Source organism: Hyla sarda, chromosome 5 (assembly GCF_029499605.1).
Source record: "Hyla sarda isolate aHylSar1 chromosome 5, aHylSar1.hap1, whole genome shotgun sequence".
Lineage (NCBI taxonomy): Eukaryota > Metazoa > Chordata > Amphibia > Anura > Hylidae > Hyla > Hyla sarda.
In genome coordinates, this window is record NC_079193.1 from 41,246,276 (window position 1) to 41,269,534 (window position 23,259).

Genomic DNA, 23,259 nt, shown 5'->3' on the forward strand with positions numbered 1-23,259 from the left:
TAGGTGCAACAGTAAAAATCAATATCAGAAAAGGTATTCATAAAAATGCATTGAGGCCAAAAGATTATATACTGGTACCCTATTGGGTCTGATATATCCTGTGTGCCCGTAATTAACTAAATTGTAAAGCACAGATATAGCTCAGTATTCAATTTTCTTGGAGAAAAGGCATCCATTTACAGTCTAATTTTCTTTCAGAACTACAAAAAAGTACAAATAACCAATAACTTGACATTTTCAATGTATTACTATTTCTGCGGAAAAAGAAACACATTAGATAAGCAAGTAAAAAACAAAAGTGAATGGTGGTAAAGATGATGGTATTGATGGAATGAACAGAGACCAAGTCATAGGAAAAAGAGCCTGACCTGTCCAGTGCTTTACATTACATGGTCCCCACTATTTACATAGGCTATAGTTCAGTATGGGTAAAAAACTAATAAACATACAAAAAAAAAACCACAAGATGTATTACTTTATATAAATAAGATTTAATGACCAATCTCAGATTTGTTTCTCCATGTAAAAGAATATACAAAATGGCAAAAAACAAGTAACTTATTCACTTTAAATATAGAATTCTATATATAACATGAATGTCATTGTAAATAATACAGTTCATATACATATAGGTATCAGCATTATCTGCAGCACAACTTATAGAAATTAAATATGTTTTTTTTTGTTTGTTTGTCCCATCATAACTATGTTTGGGCTCACAAGATGGAGCACTAACGTTCTATGTTGTATTTTTGACAGTTTTTATGGTTTTATATGCTGTTCTGTACATGCACTGGACAAGTTCTATATGGTGTTACATATGAATGAGCACATATACATTCCAATGTCATCCTTGTCTGTGGTCTAGGGGAAAAATCATATCCATATGACACTCAAACCAGGGTTTTTATGCAGATTTCTTTATAAATGGATGCAACATCTTAATCTTATATGGCGCAAACTTTTTTTTTTATTGTGACACATGGAGTACATGCAAATACATCCCCATACAAACTTCCCACAGCAGTCAGAAATTTGTAAGCCGCCATATTTTTCCTCTATACATATAGAGACACTGAGCTGTTAGGTGGATAAGTCCTTAATTTATAGAATCAACCAAAAAAATGAATGCATTACAACAATACTTTCTTATAAAAGATAAATATATATTTAAGCATTTACAGAAATAGATATATGAAGGGTGGAACCATTTTGTGCCAGCAAAACAGGCCTGATTCCCCATAAAATACTTCCTCTTACAAAAGTTTCTCAAGTCCTTTATAGTTGTTTTTAAAGAGAACCAGTCAGCTCCCTTATACTATATAAATGCTAGCCAGGATCTTTAAAGAGGTACTCCGCCCCATAGATATCTTATCCCTTATCCAAAGCATAGGGGATAAGATGTCTGATCATGGGGTTCCCGCCGCTGGTACCCCTGCGAACTCTGTGCGGCACCCAATGTTTTAAACAGTATGTTTAGAATGCTGGGTTCCTGCCACGCCATGCCCCCTCAAATTCATGTCTATGGGAGGGTCATCACAATCTCTCCCATAGACATGAATGGAGGGGGCATGGTGTGATCTCACAAAGGGGCGTGGCACAACATCACGATCCATGCTGCAGGAACCCAGCGTTCTAAACATACTGTTTAGAATGCCAGGTGCTGCATGGAGATCACGGGGAGTTTAAGCTGCAGGACTCCCACAATCAGATATCTTATTCCCTATGCTTTGGATAGGGGATAAGATTTCTAGGGCAGAGTAAGATCCCCTATCCAAAGCATAGGGAATAAGATATCTGATTGTGGGAGTCCTGCAGCTTAAACTCCCCGTGATCTCCATGCAGCACCTGGCATTCTAAACAGTATGTTTAGAACGCTGGGTTCCTGCAGCATGGATCGTGATGTTGTGCCACGCCCCTTTGTGAGATCACACCATGCCCCCTCCATGAAACATGCTGTATTTTTAACTCCACTCAACTACAGATTGAGCTACAGAGCTCCCTTTAGCACAAATGGTTCTGGTCAGCATTTATATAGCATGAGGGAGCTGAATGGTTCTCTTTAACAAATGTTTTAACCATATAGTACATTTTTTTGCTCCTAATATTGTGTAATCCTTCTGTCACCTAGTTAGTATTTCCATTACAAAAACAAATATTTTATAAAAGCCAGCTTTACTTTCATAAGCTAATGTGTACCTTTGTAATTAAACAGCTATAACTAATGTGTTCCCAAGATGTAGAGTTTAATTGCACATTTTTTTATTTAGAAAAATGCATGCACTCCATTTTATTAGCTGTTTACTTCCAGATTGGGCCTTTCACTGAAGTGAGAATGTAGAACATAAAGTGGTTATCCAGCTTTTAAAAACAAATGCACAGGATAGGGGATAAATGACAGATTGTGGTGGTCTGTGTCCCCCCCCCCCCCCCACACACACACACACCCCTGTGATCTCCAGAACAGGTCAGGAATCTTCCCTCCAGGCCCCTACCTGGTCTCGGCAGTGATAGGCTGCTCAGCCAATCATCAACTGAGGTGAGGCACAGCTGTGTCCAATGCTTGACTGAACGGTCCATCACTGCCATGACCAGTGAGTTGGGTGTCATTCTGGAGATCATGGGGGGTCCCAACACTCAAACCCCCTACTTCAGACACAGATCCACTATCCTGTGCCTAGGGGATGCATTTTTAAAAGCTGGATATCCCTTTTTAAGCATTACTGTCACATAAAAAAAAAAAAAAACTTAGGGGAGAGAAGAATCAGATATGTTGAATTTCATATGCATAATATTTCGTAATCAGGAGTTGTCTGTCAGCAGCTTTTTCTCCTCTCCTCATTGAGTACACTTGCAGTACAGTACAAACTGTGGAAGCTAAATCTGGCCATAAGTGACCTATTTTTGGGCCTTATTCAAAGATAAAGTGTCAGGTCTACCAAAGTATGGCTGCTCTATGATGAAACCCATAAGATTGACAAATTAGTCCCTTTGTCATGAGCAATCTGGTTGATTCTGCCACGGACACAGTCAAGTGAAACGGATAACATTGTGCCATTTTTAACATGAAATGAGGACCGTAGAGCCACACTAGTCCATTGACTTCCTTCAGGCATGTGCCCACCGATTTGCTGGGCGACCACAGTTGGTTGTGCTTGGTCACTTATCCGTGTACTTATTGTCACTTTAACAACATTGCATGAATGGATCAGTTTCAGGTTGAAAGATACACTGATGCCTCCATTTTCGGCAATCTTGAAATATTTGTGGGCAAACTGGCCTGTAGAAATGAGCTGAATTATTTTATCATTGGGCAAATCAAGATGGAAACTCAAGACTTTATTTCTCACTGCTCCTGTGGGTAGTCCAGAACTGGATACCGAGGCCGTAATAGCGGTAGAAATTGCTGTCGGAATCCAGAGAAGACTTAACATGCTAATACCTGAATTTTCTCCGAAATATCTTACGTTGCATTGAGCAGGTGAAAGAACCTCAAAACTTATTATGTCTCCAGAGTTAACTTTGGTTGCTCCAGATCCCGAGATGGATGTGTCTCTGTAATTCACCCCAGACTTAAAGACTTGCAATAACTCAGAATTTGTGCCATTCCTATTAAGGTAAAAAATCAGATTAAAACCTTCGCGGACACAGGTCGGACCCATCGAATATAAGGCTTGTTGAAAAACATATTTCACCACGCCGGACTCTGTTAGCTTAATACTTCTTCCATCGTGAGACAGACTTACCATATAGGGATCCGACACAGAAATAATCTTAAAGGTAGGCCGATAGTTAGTTTGGTAATGCATTGCTGTGGACATCTGAGCACTCATGGCCACCGCACCCGTGTCATGAGACAGCCAAAATAAACTAAGTGGCGTGTTCAGCTCATAAACATGTAAGTCTTTACTCTGGTTACAGAACTGGTTGGGGCTTTTTAGAACCACACATAAAGTTTGACTTGGCTCGACCTCTGCTGCACAGCTTACGCTCGTGCTCTGGAAGTATTTTCCTTCTGGCTGTTCTATTCGTGAACCACTTATCTCAAAACCTTCTTCACTGTTGTTAAGTTTTAATGACAGCTGAAGAAAATTCCTGCAGTTATGTTTTACTGCAAAGTTCAGATCCGCCCATAGCAAACCATGTTGTTTGAAGACCACTCGATTTTCTTCAGGAGACAAGATTTCGCAATTCATCTTCTCTTTGATCTTTAAGTTGAGGCCTGGGTAGACCTGGGAGTTGGGTGTTTTAGGTGCAGGCATAGAAAGGCTGGCTGACCATGATTCCGATAATTTGTTTTCACTGACAGTCGTGCAGACTGTATCACTATCGGCAGTACAGGCAAAAGCAACAACCCCTTCTTCACACTCAGAGCAGGCTTGGCACTCCTGAAGTTCCTTGTTAAAGAAGTATTGGTCACCACAAATGCCTAAAGCGGCATCCTTTTCAGCAACCCCAAGACACCGGAAGCCACCTAGTGAAATTGCAATATGATATATTTAGACAGGGAAAAGCAAGGTACTGAGCATTGTCCCAGCATGCAATAACTTCACGTATGTTCCTTTACAGAATAATTTAAAGGGGTTGTCCAGCAAACAGTATAAGCCCTACCTGTTCTGCTCCCCGACACTCCTCTTCTGTCTTCTCCGGTCCTTTTCTGTCTTCCGCAAGGCCTTACTGGGCCTGCGTAGCGACGTCATTACGCCGCTGCGTACGCCATTCCCATTGGATGGCGTGCGCAGCAGCGTATTGAGGTCATCGGAGAGGGCCGAGAAGACACCGGAAGACCAGGGCTGGACCCGGAGGGCACCCCGGAGCATCGTGGAGGGGTAAGTAATACTTACCGCACCACACGGGGAACATTACACTGCTATCCGGCAGCAGCTTAAGCATTTGACGCTGTCGGATAGCACTTAATGCAATGGCCCCTACATAAAAAAGCATCGTATGTCGATTTCATCATATGTCGGGGCCATCGTAGGTCGGGGGGTCACTGTACTGTTCCCAGATGGGAGGGAATGGGTGCTTTTCCTGATCATCACAATGTTCAAAAGCTGAATGATGTTACCGAAATTACACAATAATCGGAAAAAGTACCCGTCCCCTCCTGTATTGAAACAGTATACTTCTATAACTTTATTATATGTTTTTATCATTTTGCTTGCATAATTCACATAACATGAAAGATGTGAAAAGATCTTATTAGCTACTGCCCATTTTTTACAATTCACAAACTTTCTTTACCAGCAATGGGGGAGAGGGGAGAGACAGCTGCAGTACTCTACTAAACTGAAGATCAGGAAATACCAGCACTACCTATTTCATCCACACCATTGCTGCACACTCGTACACTTCTACTTTAAACAACAAAAATGTTTAAAACTTGGATGGATGTCGCATAGAACTGAATGCAGAGTTTGGGGGGGGGCTGGCCATTTTGGCTGCATAGTGATGAGAAGCGCAAATCGCCCGTGCCCCATATTCAGTTCGACGGGACTTCAATAAAAGCAAGTTTTAAGCATTTCTGTGTTTGGCAAACGTTTTTCAACTATACAGTGGTCCCTCAAGTTACAATATTAATTGGTTCTGGGACGATCATTGTATGTTGAAACCATCATATGTTGAGACTATAACTCTATGGAAACCTGGTAATTGGTTCTGAAGCCACCAAAATGTCATCCAAAAATTGGAAAAAGTGAGGATTAAAGAAAAATAAGTAGATAACTAATACAGATAAAGCAAATCCTTACACATAAAAGTAAGAAAGATCTGCTGGGAGCTGTAAATCACTGTCTATTTAAGTGTTTCCCATCCAGTGTGCCTCCAGCTGTTGCAAAACTACAACTCCCAGCATGCCCGGACAGCCGAAGGCTGTCCGGGCATGCTGGGAGTTGTAGTTTTGCCAAAGCTGGAGGCACCCTCTTTGGGAAACACTGGTCTATGTAGAGGACAGAAGCTTCTTCAGGGTCCTTTAACCCCTTAACGACGCAGGACGTATATTTACGTCCTGCGCCGGCTCCCGCGATATGAAGCGGGATCGCGCCGCGATCCCGCATCATATCGCGTCGGTCCCGGCGCTAATCAACGGCCGGGACCCGTGGCTAATACCACACATCGCCGATCGCGGCGATGTGCGGTATTAACCCTTTAGAAGCGGCGGTCAAAGCTGACCGCCGCTTCTAAAGTGAAAGTGAAAGTGACCCGGCTGCTCAGTCGGGCTGTTCGGGACCGCCGCGGTGAAATCGCGGCGTCCCGAACAGCTGATCGGACACCGGGAGGGCTCTTACCTGCCTCCCCGGTGTCCGATCGACGCATGACTGCTCCGTGCCTGAGATCCAGGCAGGAGCAGTCAAGCGCCGATAATGCTGATCACAGGCGTGTTAATGCACGCCAGTGATCAGCATTAGAGATCAGTGTGTGCAGTGTTATAGGTCCCTATGGGACCTATAACACTGCAAAAAAAATGTAAAAAAAAAGTGTTAATAAAGGTCATTTAACCCCTTCCCTAATAAAAGTTTGAATCACCCCCCTTTTCCCATAAAAAAAATAAAACTGTGTAAAAAAAATAAAAAATAAACATATGTGGTATCGCCGCGTGCGTAAATGTCCGAACTATAAAAATATATCATTAATTAAGCCGTACGGTCAATGGCGTACGCGCAAAAAAATTCCAAAGTCCAAAAAAGCGTATTTTGGTCACTTTTTATATCATTAAAAAATGAATAAAAAGTGATCAAAAAGTCCGATCAAAACAAAAATCATACCGATAAAAACTTCAGATCACGGCGCAAAAAATGAGTCCTCATACCACCCCATACGTGGAAAAATAAAAAAGTTATAGGGGTCAGAAGATGACATTTTTAAACGTATAAATTTTCCTGCATGTAGTTATGATTTTTTCCAGAAGTGCGACAAAATCAAACCTATATAAGTAGGGTATCATTTTAACCGTATGGACCTACAGAATAATGATAAGGTATAATTTTTACCGAAATATGCACTGCGTAGAAACGAAAGCCCCCAAAAGTTACAAAATGGCGTTTTTTTTTCGATTTTGTCGCACAATGATTTTTTTTTCCGTTTCGCCGTGCATTTTTGGGTAAAATGACTAATGTCACTGCAAAGTAGAATTGGCGACGCAAAAAATAAGCCATAATATGGATTTTTAGGTGGAAAATTGAAAGGGTTATGATTTTTAAAAGGTAAGGAGGAAAAAACGAAAGTGCAAAAACGGAAAAACCCTGAGTCCTTAAGGGGTTAAAGAACACGCAATGTCCTAAAAAAAGGAAAAAGGAGCCGCCCTCACTTGATGTCCAAAGGAGCAGCTAACCCTGGCACAGGTAACGAATACAGAACATGTAATACCTCCCTGTACTGTAGGGGGCGCTACCAGACACCAGTCACTGCATGCACTTTAGGAATACACGGGTTCTTACCAGTGAAATATCCATCCGACTGGTTGGTTCTTCCAGCCATTGACACGTTTCGCAGATTCCATTAGCATTGTACGTTGAGTCTGGTTTCAAGTTACAATGGTCCAGAAAAGACCATTCATTGTATGTTGAAACTATTGTATGTTGAGGCCATTGTAAGTTGAGGGATCACTGTACAACTCTACCTTAGTGTGTATGCGAGGAGTAGGGGTATCAAAGTACATAGCACAGCTCTACCATGACACAGTAACAGTCCACCCACTCAGCAAACACACAAAGAGATCATGTACATTTACAGAAAGCAGCAGAGGCACAAAAGTTTACTTCAAATATGCAGGTCAGATTTTTGGCCTAAGTCTGATATATACCTGAACGGCATCTTTTTTAACTAAATGTAGGGTCTTCAAAGTATTAGATAATAAACATAAAAAATGCCATATGCATGTGTTTGAAATACGACACGTGGAGATACTTTTAAAGAGTACCTGTCATCAAACCATATTTTCTGAACTAACTCAGATTATATTCCCTAACTACAGTGATCCCTCAACTTACAATGGCCTCAACATACAATAGTTTCAACATACAATGGTCTTTTCTGGACCATTGTAACTTGAAACCGGACTCAACATGCAATGCTATGGAATCTGCGAAACGTGTCAATGGCTGGAAGAACCGACCAATCAGAATGGACATTTCACTGGTAAAACCCCTGTAGTCCTAAGGTGCATGCACTGACTGGTGTCTGGTAGCGCCTCCCTACAGTACAGGGAGGTATTACATGTTCTGTACTACTCTTTACCTGTATTACTGAAGCGTATGCACTGACTGGTGTCTGGTAGCACCTCCCTACAGTACAGGGAGGTATTACATGTTCTGTACTCTTTACCTGTATTACTGAAGTGTATGCATTGACTGATGTTTAGTAGCGCCCCCTACACTACAGGGAGGTATTACATGTTCTGTACTCTTTACCTGTATTACTGAAGTGTATGCACTGACTGGTGTCTGGTAGCGCCCCCTACACTACAGGGAGGTATTACATGTTCTGTACTCTTTACTTGTACCAGGGTTAGCTGATCCTTTGGACACCAGGTAATGGCGGCTCCATTTTACTTTTTTTTAGGACATTGCGTGTTCTGTACAGAACCCTGAAGAAGCTTCTGTCCTCAATATAGACCAGTGTTTCCCAAAGAGGTTGCCTCCAGCTGTTGCAAAACTACAACTCCCAGCATGCCCGGACAGCCGAAGGCTGTCCGGACATGCTGGGAGTTGTAGTTTTGCAACAGCTGGAGGCACCCTGGTTAAGAAACACTGACATAGACAGTGATTTACAGCTCCCAGCAGATCTTTCTTACTTTTATGTGTAAGGATTTGCTTTATCTGTATTAGTTATTTACTTGGTTTTCTTTAGTCCTCACTTATACCTATTTTTGGATGACATTTTGGTGGCTTCAGAACCAATTACCAGGTTTCCATTGAGTTCTGGTCTCAACATACGATGGTTTCAACATACAATGGTCGTCCTGGAACCAATTAATATTGTAACTTGAGGGACCACTGTACTCCTAACACCCCTCCTGACCATAGAAATATTTTTCCGAGCTTTAAAAAGCTGTGTATCATACCTTTCCCCTTGCTCCCACTGTGTGAGCTCCCGGCAGGAGAAAATGGGTGTTCCCCAGCAGGCGCAATGTCACTGAAGCCTGCGAGAGCTGTGCCTCACCATGTCCCGCACGCACTTGAGTTTGGTCTCCTGCCAGGCCGGGAGGAGACCAAACAGGGAATCACATTAAAGGGGAACTCCGGTGGAAACAAGTAGAAAACAAATGTTTTCAAATCAACAAGTGCCAGAAAGTTAAACAGATTAGTAAATTACTTCTGTTTCAAAATCTGAAGACTACAAGTACTTATCAGCTCCTGTATACTACAGAGAAAATTGTGAAATTCTTTCCAGTCTGACCACAGTGCTCTCTCCTGACACCTCTGCCCATGTCAGGAACTGTCCAGATTAGAAGCAAATCCCCATAGAAAACCTTTCCTATGCTGGACAGTTCCTGACACAGACAGAGGTGTCAGCAGAGAGCACTGAGGTCAGACTGGAAAGAACTTCTTACATTTCTCTGTAGTATATCTATAGTGTACAGCAGCTGATAAGTACTGGAAGGGTTATGATTTTTAAATAGAAGTCATTTACATATCTGTTTTACTTTCTAGCACCAGTTAATTTGAAAACATTTTTTTTTTACCACCAGAGTTCCCCTTTACAAACATATAGGAGGAGATTCATCAAAACCTGTCCAGAAGTAAAGTTGCTGAGGTGACCATAGCAACCAATCAGATTGCTTCTTTCATTTTTGAAAAGGCCTGTGAAAAATGAAAGAAGCGATCTGATTGGTTGCTGTGGGCAACTCAGCAACTTTACCTCTGGACAGGTTTTGATAAATCTCCCCCATAAAGGTTGAGAATTTTAACCGCAAGTAAATAGTTAAGTGTCTTATAATTACATAAGGAACAATATATTAAAAGTTTAGTTTGGTGACAGGTACTCTTTAATGCCCTTAGGGTGCGTTGTTTTTGCGGGTTTTCCGCAGCGTATTTGAAAGGGGCGGGCTCTTCTCGGCTGTCCATAGCAGATTGTCCGCGGCCACAAGCCCCATTGAAGTCAGTAGGGACTGCGGCGGATTTTCCGCAGCGTAAATTCCGCCGCGGACAATCTGCTATGGACAGCCGAGAAGAGCCCGTCCCTTTCAAATACGCTGCGGAAAACCCGCTGCTAGTTACTAGCGTGTGAACGCACCCTTAGAGTATCTATTATACTAAAGTATACATACAAGGTCGTACCTGGTGTGTTTAAGCATTTTATCCTCTCTCCGCAGATACCTGGTGAATCCATGCACTCATCTCTGTCCTAAAAATACAACAAAATAAAATTATTCCCAAACAACCGATGTGATATTGCATACATTTTGCGCTGGCCACTATTTTTTTGGCAGTAGAGAAATACAGGGGTAAATGCAATTTTGCCTTTAGCCAGTTCCTGAAGGTCTTTTGTAGCAATATATACAAACTTCTGCCCCATCCATGAAAATGTTGTACTTAGAACAAAGAATAAATATTGGCCCTCATTTACTAAGAGTGTTGTGTAGGTTTCTTTGTGGGTTTTAATTCCCTACAATTTATTTTCCATGGTATTTACTAAGGTTTCCCTACATTTTCCACTTTCCCTACATTTAGCTTTTTTACACATGTTCTGATCTGTCTGGTTTTCCTCATCTCAAATCCACCACGTTTTACGTGGAAACCTTAGTAAATATGTGTTTTTTTGTTAAAATGTCGGGAACACGCCCCTTTTTGGAGACCACACCCCTTTTACTGGCAGTCACAACCCTTTTTCGGGTTTTCTTAGCAAAGTGGAGAGTTAGTCTGGAGTTTTTTCAATTCTGGTGCAAATTCTGGCGCAAGATCTGGCGCAGACAGAATTTCTGGCGCAGTGCGACAGAATCTGGCGCAAAACCCGACAAAACATGTCAGGTTTGCAATAGTAAATGAGGGCCAATATGTTACCCATGGCATTATTAATATGTTCCACTTTTCTTCAACTAAGTAATATGGATGATAAATATCAAGATTTTAGACCAGAGTCATTCTGATAGCTTCTAGGGTGAGTCTTACAAATTCTCAATACTATTCGGGTGGAAATAACCCAGCTTGCGAACAAATGGTGACTATTAACTGTCAAAGTTACCCAATAACATGCACATTTGTCTAGGCTGAGCACGCATGCTATTTTAATAGGGAAATAGAAAGTTGCACCTGGCAGACACCTGTATGTATGCTGGGAAATAAATCCAAAGTGTTGGGAAACACTGCCATAGACAGTAGATTATTGGCTGGGTTCATAGAAAATAACAAGCAAGCTCCAGCTCTACATTGTTAACCCCTTAAGGACTAAGCATTTTTCGGTTTTTGCATTTTCATTTTTTCCTCATCCCCTTCTGAAAATCATAACGCTTTCAATTTTGCACATAAAATTCCATATGATGGCTTATTTTTTGCGCCACCAATTCTACTTTGCAGTGACATTAGTCATTTTACCCAAAAATCCACGGCGAAACGGAAAAAAAATTCATTGTGCGACAAAATTGAAGAAAAAGTTTTATTTAGTAACTTTTGGGGGCTTCCGTTTCTACGGAGTACATTTTTCGGTAAAAATCTTTATTCTGTAGGTCCATATTATTAAAATGATACCCTACTTATATAGGTTTGATTTTGTCGCACTTCTGAAAAAAATCATAACTACATGCAGGAAAATTTACATGTTTAAAATTGTCATCTTCTGACCCCTATATGGGCCAGTATGAGGGCTTATTTTTTGCGCCGTGATCTGAAGTTTTTATCGGTACCATTTTTGCATTGATCGGACTTTTTGATCGCTTTTTATAAATTTTTTTATGTTATAAAAAGTGACCAAAAATACACTATTTTGGACTTTGGAACTTTTTTGCGTGTACGCCATTGACCGTGCGGTTTAATGAACAATATATTCTTATAGTTCGGACATTTATGCACGCGGCGATACCACATATGTTTATTTTTATTTTTATTCACACAGCTTTTACTTTCATTTTCGACGTGGCGATCAACTTTGATCACCGCATCTGAAGGGTTAATAGGGCGCAGCACAACGATCTGTGCCGCGCCCTATTAGCCCAGGGTCCCGATCCTATCCTATTGATAGCCGGGACCGACCCGGAGTGATCAACTGGTGCCAGAAAGTTAAACAGATTTGTAAAGGACTTCTATTAAAAAATCTTTACCCTCCCAGTACTTTTTAGCAGCTGCATGCTACAGAGGAAGTTCTTTTCTTTTTGAATTTCGTTTTTGTCTTGTCCACAGTGCTCTCTGCTGGCACCTCTGTCCGTGTCAGGAACTGTCCAGAGCAGCATAAGTTTGCTATGGGGATTTTCTCCTGCTCTGGCAGTTCCTGATACGGGCATCAGGTGTCAGCAGAGAGCACTGTGGACAAGACAAAAAAGAAATTCAAAAATAAAAGAATTTACTCTGTAGCATACCTAAAATATACCTTTTATTTCCATTCTTAAAATTAATAAAAGCAACACATATGTGAATATTGTGCTTGTATTATGTTAGAAATTACCAAAACAAGAGAAGAGAGCTGTTAAGATATATCTAGGGAGTGCTATATTGCTGAGACATAAGCACCTCCCAGTTTTTATTTGAGTATAATTATTGCAACTCAAATAATTAGAATTACTCCCTTAGTCATCCATTACTGGTGACTAGTTCACCCAACGCGTTTCTGTCGCCTTTTTAAACAACGTCATCAGGGGAGTTTAACAGAACATCAAGAGTTACTAAAAAAATATATGCCAAAATAGAGTCCAATGACCCAGACAGTCAGATATTACTTATAATTCCTCTCCACTACTGCCAAATATGCTCTCAATCAAGGGGATATAACAAACCATATGGGTATGCCCATTTAAGATTTGAAGTCCTCAGCCAGCGGGGGTTTGCCTTATAACCCTCCAGCTGGAAGTCAGCCGGTCTCTTCGCCACTGCGAGAGTGCGCTGCCGATTAACTCTATATGAAGACTCAGAACTGGACACCAGCTGGAGGGTTATAAGGAAAACCCCCTGCTGGCTGAGGACTTCAATTCTTAAAGGGGCATACCCATATGGTTTGTTATATCCCCTTGATTGAGAGCATTTTTGGCAGTAGTGGAGAGGAATTATAAGTAATCTCTGACTGTCTGATGGGTCATTGGCATATATCTTTTTAGTAACTCTTGATGTTCTGTTAAACTCCCCTGATGACGTCGTTTAAAAAGGCGACAGAAACGCATTGGGTGAACTAGTCACCCGTAATGGATGACTAAGGGAGTAATTCTAATTATTTGAGTTGCAATAATTATACTCAAATAAAAACTGGGAGGTGCTTATGTCTCAGCAATATAGCACTCCCTAGATATATCTTAACAGCTCTCTTCTCTTGTTTTGGTATTTTCTAACATAATACAAGCACAATATTCACATATGTGTTGCTTTTATTAATTTTAAGAATGGAAATAAAAGGTATATTTTAGGCACCTCTTTCACTGGTACCGGTCAGCTGGTGATTTATATTGTTTTGTTGCAAAGAGGATCTATATGAATTTCGGTCGTGTACAGGACCATACCTGTTGTGTACAATAGGATTACTCTGTAGCATACAACTGCTAAAAAGTACTGGAAGGGTAAAGATTTTTTAATAGAAGTCAATTAGAAATCTGTTTAACTTTCTGGCACCAGTTGATTTAAAAAAAAAAAAATGTTTTCCACCGGAGTACCCCTTTAAACTTCATCAAACACCTGTTTATATACCAGATTTCTTGACCCTAGTCGATTTGACATGGGGGATGCCGAAATGAGACATCAAGAAACAAGCAGGCTTTATCCAAGCACATTAGATTGTCAACACTATCAACAAGCAAATACCCCTGAACACCAATCCTACAGAAAGTAAGATGATAGGTGAACTCTGTCTGTCCGGTATAGACCCCGACTGCTTACACCAATAATTTGCAGAGGCAAAAGACGTAATAAATAAAAAGTTTGGACAAAGCGCTCAGGGATCTGATGTGTTAGTATGGATGTAATATGTATGGGGAAATGGATGTGAAATGGAGTAGTATAAGATTGTGTGAATGTGGAATAATTATAAATATGACCTATAAAGTCCTAAAAATATGGCTCCAAATAAAAGTAGGAGTAATAGTACCTACAAATGCCAAAGGCATACCACAATGTAACCCCAACACCAAATAAAATACAAAACAGTATATGAAATATATATTTTATTGATAAAAAGACATAGAAATATTTATTGATATATATTTATTTTATTCTGTCTACTATGTACTTTTTTTTTTTAGATCTATGTCTTTTTATCAATAAAATATACATTTCATATACTGTTTTGAATTTTATTTGGTGTTGCGGTTACATTGCGGGACGCCTTTGGCGTTTGTAGGTATATATAATTATAAATATGTAGAATGATATATAGGGGAGACTATGTAAGTAAATGTGATATGTAAAAAGAGGGGTGACTGGGATGGGAAATGGATGTTGAAAAATGAGCTTAAATACTACCTAAATTGCACAAAATATCAGATCGACCAATTATCACAAACTTATTTATTAATGAATAAAAAGAGCCACCGGGCTCTAGTGGTGTGGACTAATACAGGGGGAACACAAATAGATTGAAAATAATGCAGAGAACAAAGCGAGTCTATTGTGGTTCCGTCCTGAATGTGCTGTTACACCGTCATCGGTTATCACCGTCATCGCGGTGGGAACTCACAAGTAGGGTTGCCACCTTTCTTGCTAAAGTAATATTGGCCATGCTAATTTGCATAATTATATATGCATAACATCACAGGATACATATCGCTTCTCGGTCTTTTGCCTAAGATCAAGTGTAGTACCCTTCCTGTTAGTTGGCGGTGTGGAAGACCACCAAGGCAGGATGGGGAACCACACAGTAGGACGGGTGTACCAGGGATAGCACAGCAGTCATCCCCGATGAGACCTGTTCCCTGCTGGATCTGGCCTTAAGGTCCGGGTAGAGTGAAGGCCGAGGTGCACAAGTGCCCTGGGAGTGGTGACCCCCAGGGTGCTGGAATTCACATAGGACGCACTTCTTCTCTCACTCTTCTGGGCACTCACCCTTAGTATCCCGGCCTTCCGGCTAGGATCGGGGAATTTTTTATAGATCCGGTCGTATGTCCGGGCAGTATTACACACTGCGCACATCCACTTATTTATTTTTGGGGGGCCTCTCTCCTTTCGGAGAAGGGCTTGTGATAGACCGCATCCTCGTGCACGGTTTTTTGTGTGAACACTTGCACTTTTTACTTGCACTTGGGTGATTTGAGAGCACGTACCTCGGCTTTCAATAAAATATAAAAAAATAATTATATATGCGTAACATCACAGGATACACATATGCGGGGGAAATTTTGTCCTATTCTGACCTCTGTAAGTTATTTTATTTCTCCTTATACGGGCCCGTATGAGGACTCATTTTTTGGGCCCCGATCTGTGGTTTTTAACAGTACTTTTTTTGTTTTGATGTGACTTTATGATCGCTTTTTTAATTAAATTCGGGAGTCTCAGTTAGTTACTGACTACAACTCCCAGCATGCCCTGATACAGCCTGTGGTTCAGCAGCTGCACCAAACGAAAACTACAACTCCCAGCATGTTGGACTATACAGTAGTATATAGTATAGGTCAATGTTTCCCAACCAGGGGTGCCTCCAGCTGATGCAAAACTACAACTCCCTGCATTCCCGATTGGTTGGATAAATACCGGCCATTGCATTGCTGGTATTTTTAATATAAAAATGCCGACAGGGTGGCCAAAATACCGGCTGTGCCGGTAAAATACCATTCGGGTGGCAACCCTAGTCTGCAACCATCATCTGACTCTGGAGCTATAAGTTTGAATCTCTTCCTGTTCGTGCGCCCCCTCGCGAGGACATCCTAACATCGGCAGCGCCTGACCAAGTTTGAAAAGCCAGCCTGAGACCTCAGCCACCAGTGACAAGCACTATCAGTTTCATCAACAACATCAGCGCTCTGCAGTACAGGATCGTCTGTACTATTCCTAAACTTTCTTTCTCTGAACAGCTGCAACCACACTTGTGAGTAGGGTTGCCACCTGGCCGGTATTTTGGCCACCCTGCCGGTATTTTTTTATTAAAAATACCGTCAATGCAATGGCTGGTATTTATCCGACCAATCCTTCAACTCCCGGAACGTCGCACCATATATTATACCAGTGTTTCCCAACCAGAGAGCCTCCAGCTGTTGCAAAACTACAACTCACAGCATGCCCGGACAGGCAAAGGCTGTCCAGGCATGCTGGGAGTTGTAGTTTTGCAACAGCTGGAGGCACCCCTGGTTGGGAAACATTGACCTACACTATATACAAAAAAAAGAAGGTTGCAGCAGCTCTCTTGCTCCAAAAATTGAGACTCTTTGCGCACTTTTTGATCAAAACCTGTCCCCCGTCCACCACGCGGAGGTGGCCTCATTTCGGATGGGACCCTAAGGCTAGGTTCAGACTACGGAATCTCTGGGCAGAAAATTTCCGTCCGGAGATTCCGAGTGCGGCCAGCGACGACTGAATCAGTCAGCGCCAGGACCGCACGGACTCTGCAGTCTCCAATAGACTGCAATGTGTTCCGAGCGGATTTCCGACCTGAAGAAAGAGCAACGCCATTCTTCAGGAGGAAATTTCCAAGCGGATTTTCTGTTCACAAATTCTGCTTCACAAATTCCGAAGTGTGAATTTGGGAACGGAAACCCATTCACTACACTATGCATTTTAGCAAGCGAAATTTCCGCCTGCAATTTCAAAGCGGAATTGCAGATGGAAATTCCGTAGTCTGAACTTAGCCTAACACTTATTTCACTCACCTCTGCTGGGCATATGGTCTCTGACTGGGTGACACGCTGGATCCACTATCAATTTAAAAAAAAACTCCTGTAAAACAGGGAGGGGTGCACAGCTACAGAGGGTGCCACCATGCTGGGAGTTGTAGTTTTTGTTTGGGGCAGTTGCTGAGCCACAGGGTGTATCAGGGCATGCTGGGAGTTGTAGTTAGTAACTAACTGCAACTCCTGAATTTAATTAAAAAAAAGCGATTTAAAAAGTCACATGAAAACAAAAATGGTACTGTTAAAAACTACAGATCGGGGCACAAAAAATGAGCCCTCATACAGGCCCGTATAAGGAGGAAGAAAAAAGTTATAGGGGTCAGAATAGGACAAAGTTTCCCCCGCATATATCTATCCTGTGATGTCACGCATATATAATTAATTATGCAAATTAGCATGGCCGGTATTTCTTTTGCAAGAAAGGTGTCAACCCTACTAGTGAGTGCCCACTGTGACGACGGTGATAACTCACTTATAGGGGGAGATTTATCAAAACCTGTCCTGAGGAAAATTGCCCAGTTGCCCATAGCAACCAATCAGATCGCTACTTTCATTTTGCAGAGGCCTTGTTAGAAATGAAAGAAGCGATCTGATTGGTTGCTATCGGCAACTGGGCAACATTTCCTCTGCACAGGTTTTGATAAATCTCCCCCTATGGTGTGTATCCTACAGCACATTCAGGAATAGACTCACTTTGTTCTCTGCATTATTTTCATGTGTTCCCCCTGTATTGGTTTACACCACTAGAGCCCAGTAGCTGTTTTTATTGTTTAATAAATTGTTTGTGATATTTGGTCTATCTGATATTTTGCGCAATTTTGGTAGTATGTAGGCTAATTTTTTCACACCCATTTCCCATCCCAGTCACCCCTCTTTTTTTCATATCACATGAAATATCACAGCCGTCACCCCCCCCCCCCCCCCCCTCCCATAGACTTGCATTGAGGGGGTGGGGCGTGACATCATTAAGGGACGAGGCTATGACGTCACGAGCTCCCGGCGCCGGCTTCAGCGTTCGGAACAGTTTGTTCCAAATGCTGAGCAGCGGAGTACCCCTTTAATGTCATTTTTGGTGGTTGTTTTAAAGAAGTTTGGCTGTATTTTCATTGTCTGTAAATCTTTAAAGGGTTACTCCGCTCCCCAGCGTCCCGAACATTGAGTTCCTGAACGCTGTGTGCGGGATTCCGCGTTCACGCCCGCCCCCTCGTGACATCACACCCCGTCATGTGATGTCACATCCCACCCCCTCAATGCAATTCTATGGAGGGGGGCGTGACGGCCGTCGCTTTGGACTTGATAAAGGGATTACAAGATACTGCAACATTTTATGATTTGCATTTACTTACTTGACAAATTCGATCAACATTTTCCGAACAATCAGAAAGTTGGAAGAATCCTGCCGGACACATTGTACATTTCGCACACGCAGGAGGGTTTTTCTGAAAGTCACAAAACTCTTCACTTTCACAGACGCCACATTCGGGTAGATGATCCTCCACATCGATCACTTTGGCATCCACATCCATCTTATGCACAGAGTATGTTTTCTGAAGATGGTTCCGAACCTGATTCTGCAATCCTTGTAGGTGTGCCTCAAAATACTGCTGGACGTCCTCCTGTAGACTCTGGAAGGACATCTGCTTCACGGTGTCAAACAGGATGCTGTACTGGATTTTTATCATGTCCATTTGCTCGTACATTCTCCTCTGCTGCTCTATAATTTCTCGCTGCTGGTTAACCAGTAGGCTCTGCTGCTCTGATAGTTTTTGCTGTAGATCTGTTATGGTCTTTTGTTGACTTTTCAATGACTCGACAAACTTCTCCTGGCCTTTGGCCATCTGCAACTGGAGAATCAAAGCATCTTCTGATGGGACTTCATTCTCTCCTAAAACATGGGATTTTATCAAAATTTTACAATTATAATGACCACTATAATGGTTCAAACCAAGAACCGTATTTATATTTCTATTTTTGTTCTTTTCCTGATTCTTTATCACATTGGCATGTTGGAATAACCTTTAAAATTCATATCCTTTGTACATTCGTGGATTTACTGTACTGAGAGCTAACGGAGCGGGGGGTGAAGCCCTAGCGGAGTAGCCGCTTGACGGGGGTTTTATTGGGACCTAAGGGGTTAAATGAGTTAGGGGTTACTGGCTCTAAGGGGGGGGGGGTTAAAAGGTGGTGTCCCCTCTAGAAAGTTAGCTAGTGGGGGTGTTTGAAGGTGTTAGGGGTGGAGTCCCAGGGGTATTTAAGGGCTGGTAGGGGATGAGCTAGCCAATGGTGGGAAAGCCAGGAGAAGAAGTCCCACCCACCCCCCACCCCCTTCTTTTTGGTTAGTTGGTCTTGGGGCAGGTTTAAGGGTCCTTGGAAGTGTTAATGGTTAAAAAATTATTTAGAGTATGGTAATGGAAATGAGTTTGCCAGTTGTTATGGTACAGCTGCAATGGTCCTCCTGGTGGTAGTTACGGGCCCCAGGAGTTTTGATGGTAACAGGCACTAAGCGAAGCAGGTGCCCTTGGGTCTGGGAGCTGCGGCCAAGGGTAAGAGAACATTTAGTGCCCCAGGTTTTGGTGATGTTCTGGATACAGTTGAGACCTCCGGGGACCCTTCTTGTCATTTCTGACAGGTTATGTATAATTTTGTTGATTATGTTTATAATGTTATTTATAATATTTATACTGTTCTATAATGATGTTAATAAACGGTCTAAGAAGCCCATTTCTCCAACCCTGGTGTACGAGTCTTTATGGGGAATGGGGTGGTTGGAGGGATAACAGGGGGTGGGGTTAAATTAGTTTTAGGGGGGTGTATATATATTCTCCCGTGGTAACTACGGTATGTAAAATCCCGTCAGTCATGTTAAAAACTTTCATTGAAACTTATTAAAATACACAACCCAAGGATGTGTCATGCAATTACATGCAAGATATTGTTAGATGGAATCAAATAACACATACAAGTGGTTGTAGTTTGTAGACCTGCATACAAACTCTATAACCAAAACAATACGAAGGTTTATGTTTTTTTTGCCAATTGCTTTTTGCCAATTTTTTTGTTTGCTTTAGATACAGTATAGCAAATGTATCCAAAAATGATTGGAAGAGAACCCATACTCTTCAAGGGTAGGGTCACACGTGCCGTATTTTGCCCCATTTTTTCCGCAGCTGGCTTTGCTACCCATTGACTTCAATGGGTAGAAAAATACACAGCAGCAAATACGCAGCAAAGTACAGCGTGTATGACCCTACCCTAAAGCTTACCTGCCATAGAAAAATAAATAAATAAAAATAATTTTGATATGTTGTGGAGATAAATAAAAAGTTTTTATTGGTCATCACACGAATGAGCTGGGAGAAGTACAGTCTTAGCATGTTCTTCCTTGTGTCACGTGATCTGTTACTATAAGTCTATGGAACCATCATACATGGTCGTCATCGGTCAGGGTCTGAACAATCATCCGACCAAAAAAACTGTTGACATGTCCCCAGGGCATGTTTTTTTAATTGACAGGTACACTTTAAAGAATAAAGGGGTACTCCACTGCTGTTCCAAATGCTGGTGCCGACACTGGGAGCTTGTGATGTCATAGCCCTGCCCCCTCGTGATGTCAAGCCCCGCCCCCTCAATGCAAGTCTATGGGAGGGGGAGTATTAGGCTAGGGCTACACATCAGTATTGTTGCGCATACTGTGTTGCGGCAAAGTTGACATGCAGCCCAAGAGTTAGTATACAAAGCCTTCTGCAATCTTTGACCTTCCTAATTTCTTTGTGTATAAATGACACGTTCTCACTTTACTTACATTACTTATAAATGTTAGACTAAATAACTTCTTGCAATGCCATTTTGATGCTTGTAAAACATTAAATCCGTTTAAATGCATTCCTGGGAAAACCTCCCAATAAAATCACCGGCAGATGTCTGATGCTGATAGCAATGGGCATCTGCTGGTTATGTGGACAAGACTCACGGGCCCGCACCATATTCCCCTCAGCCGACCCATCACGTACTGGCACTCCACTTGAATTTCTAGGAATAAAGCTGCTCTCACACCACTTTTTCCAAGTGGGTTTTAAAGGGGTACTCTGGTGGAAAACTATTTTCTTAAATCTAAAAATCTTAACCCTCCAAGTACTTATCAGCTGCTGTATGCTCCAGAGAAAGTTGTGTAGTTCTTTCCAGTCTTACCACAGTGCTCTCTGCTGACACCTCTGTCTCTATCAGGAACTGTCCAGAGTAGGAGCAAATCCCTATAGCAATCCTCTCCTGTTCTGGACAGTTCCTGATATAGACAGAGGTGGCAGCAGAGAGCAGTATAGTTAGACCGAAAATAACTACACAACTTTGTCTGGAGCATACAGCAGCTAATAAGTACTGGAAGGATTAAGATTTTTAGATAGAAGTAATTTACAAATCTGACTTCAAGTGGAGAAAACAAACATGGTCACATATCTACAGTTTGTATTTTGATCTAATTGCTTCTCAGCATAAATTCAAAAACTAACAGGTTGTTATACATTTTGATCAAAAGGTACAAGCCCACTCACCACGTCAAGGCCACCTATTTAGAGTGGGTCCCCAACGTCCCTGCCGTGGCACCGTGTCTGTGGGGAGGTGCGGCCCAGAGACTTGTTTGAGTGGCATTGGGGCCGCTCTGGCAGTGGGTTGTTCCCCCTGTGGGCACTGGTGTTGCGGCGGTGGTGGTCACCGCCCGATGCTACACCATTTTATGCTAGGGACGTTAGGGACCCACTTGAAATAGGTGGCCTTGACGTGGTGAGTGGGCTTCTACCTTTTGATCAAAATGTATACTAACAACCTGTTCGTTTTTGAATTTATGCTGAGAAGCAATTAGATCAAAATACAAATTGTGGATGTGCGACCATGTCTGTTTCCTCTACTTGAATTCAATGTACAAACCCGTTTAACTTTCTGGCACTAGTTGATTTAAAAAAAAAAATTCCACCGGAGTACCCCTTTAATGTTAGTGTTTCAGCCCCAACTAGGAGTCTTGTTACCTGACTGAGAATGTAACATTACCCTTTTAGTCACACGATGATTGGCCTCTCACTAGCCGGCACCCTGCTCTGTACTGATCAGGGGAAACAACCACTAAACAGCTGTCTGCAGATAGGTATTCTTTCAATATGGAAAGATCTCTGGCATGGCTTGCAATACCAGTCAGTTTCCAACACTCATAGTTAGAGTGAAATACTGACTTTTTAAAGGGAAAACCACTTGGGGAAAAAACTGATTTGAATATAAATTCTTCTCCGTATAGAAAAGCCAGCAAACTGATCCTTCTCTGTGCCTTGCTCTATTCTATGATGCATAGTAGACGCGGGTGGGTGAGTCTCAAGCAAATAGCAATGGCATAAGTCCCTGTTTGATTCACAAAATAATATTTCAAGGAGTCTAAAATCATCAAAATGTGTATGTTTTTTCTCAGAAAAAAAACCTTGTCTTTCTATAGTATTTCAGTTTATATCTGTTAAAACAAATGGAACTGAACTGCAATACCAGTCATAACCTATAGACAGATGTGGCGCTGTTGAGAAAAAAATAATGCAATTTTTTTTTTACATTTTTAACTGTACGAGGCTGAAAACCTAGCAATGGACAGGTAGCCTAAAGCTTGTCACACACTTAAATGACCACTGTCTTAGCAACATGTCAAAAGTTTTGATCGGCGGGGATCTGAGTGTTCAGACCTCCACTAATCAGGAGAACAACCCGGGAGAAGTCTGCACTCAGCACTTTTCTCCCAGCTCCTTCTCACATTATCAAGACACAGGCGGGGGGGGCTGGCAGGAAGAGGAGCATGTGGCAGCGTGGTCTTCTCCTGCTTCATTCTCCTGATGGGTGAAGGCCTAAACACCCGCCGATCAAAAGTTTTTCCATGTTGCTAGGACATGTCAAAAGTTTTTCCTCATGACAGGTACTCTATAAGATAGCTGATGGCCAAACACTCTATGGGAGTTATTTATCATTGTGTTCTTGGGCTTTTTTGTTCTACATTTTTTATATTGTGGTTTTTTTTTTTTGCGCTATTTGCAGGTATTTTTGCATTTTTTTTCTTAGTTCTAAAATCCGTCAATTAGAATTTTTGGTGTTGCTAGACTATTTTTTGAAGTGACGGATGCAGTGGTCAAGAAATTATGAACATGAATGTTTTTGATTTTTGCACAAATTTAGCTGCAACTAAGGCAAAAAAAAACAAAAAAACACAATCTAGACCACCTCTCAATCAGGTCTAAAAAAGATTATTACTCCCGTCTATTTGTCAAAAAGAGAGAGAGAGAGAGAGAGAG

General features: G+C 41.7%; 1 protein-coding gene across 6 annotated transcripts in view; it reads right to left on the bottom strand.

Moving 5' to 3' along the window:
• Window positions 1-1,952: 1,952 nt before the first annotated feature.
• The window catches only part of LOC130273096 (uncharacterized), a 219,481-nt gene continuing 198,174 nt past the window's right edge, over window positions 1,953-23,259 (bottom strand). For all 6 annotated transcript variants that reach the window (XM_056519343.1, XM_056519344.1, XM_056519342.1 and 3 more), the window contains 3 exons: window positions 18,295-18,833; window positions 10,278-10,344; window positions 1,953-4,474 (listed from right to left, as the gene is read on the bottom strand). In XM_056519343.1, the coding sequence (XP_056375318.1) occupies window positions 2,955-4,474; window positions 10,278-10,344; window positions 18,295-18,833 (2,126 nt within the window). In that variant the 3' untranslated portion in view covers window positions 1,953-2,954. The remainder of the gene's footprint in view (window positions 4,475-10,277; window positions 10,345-18,294; window positions 18,834-23,259) is intronic.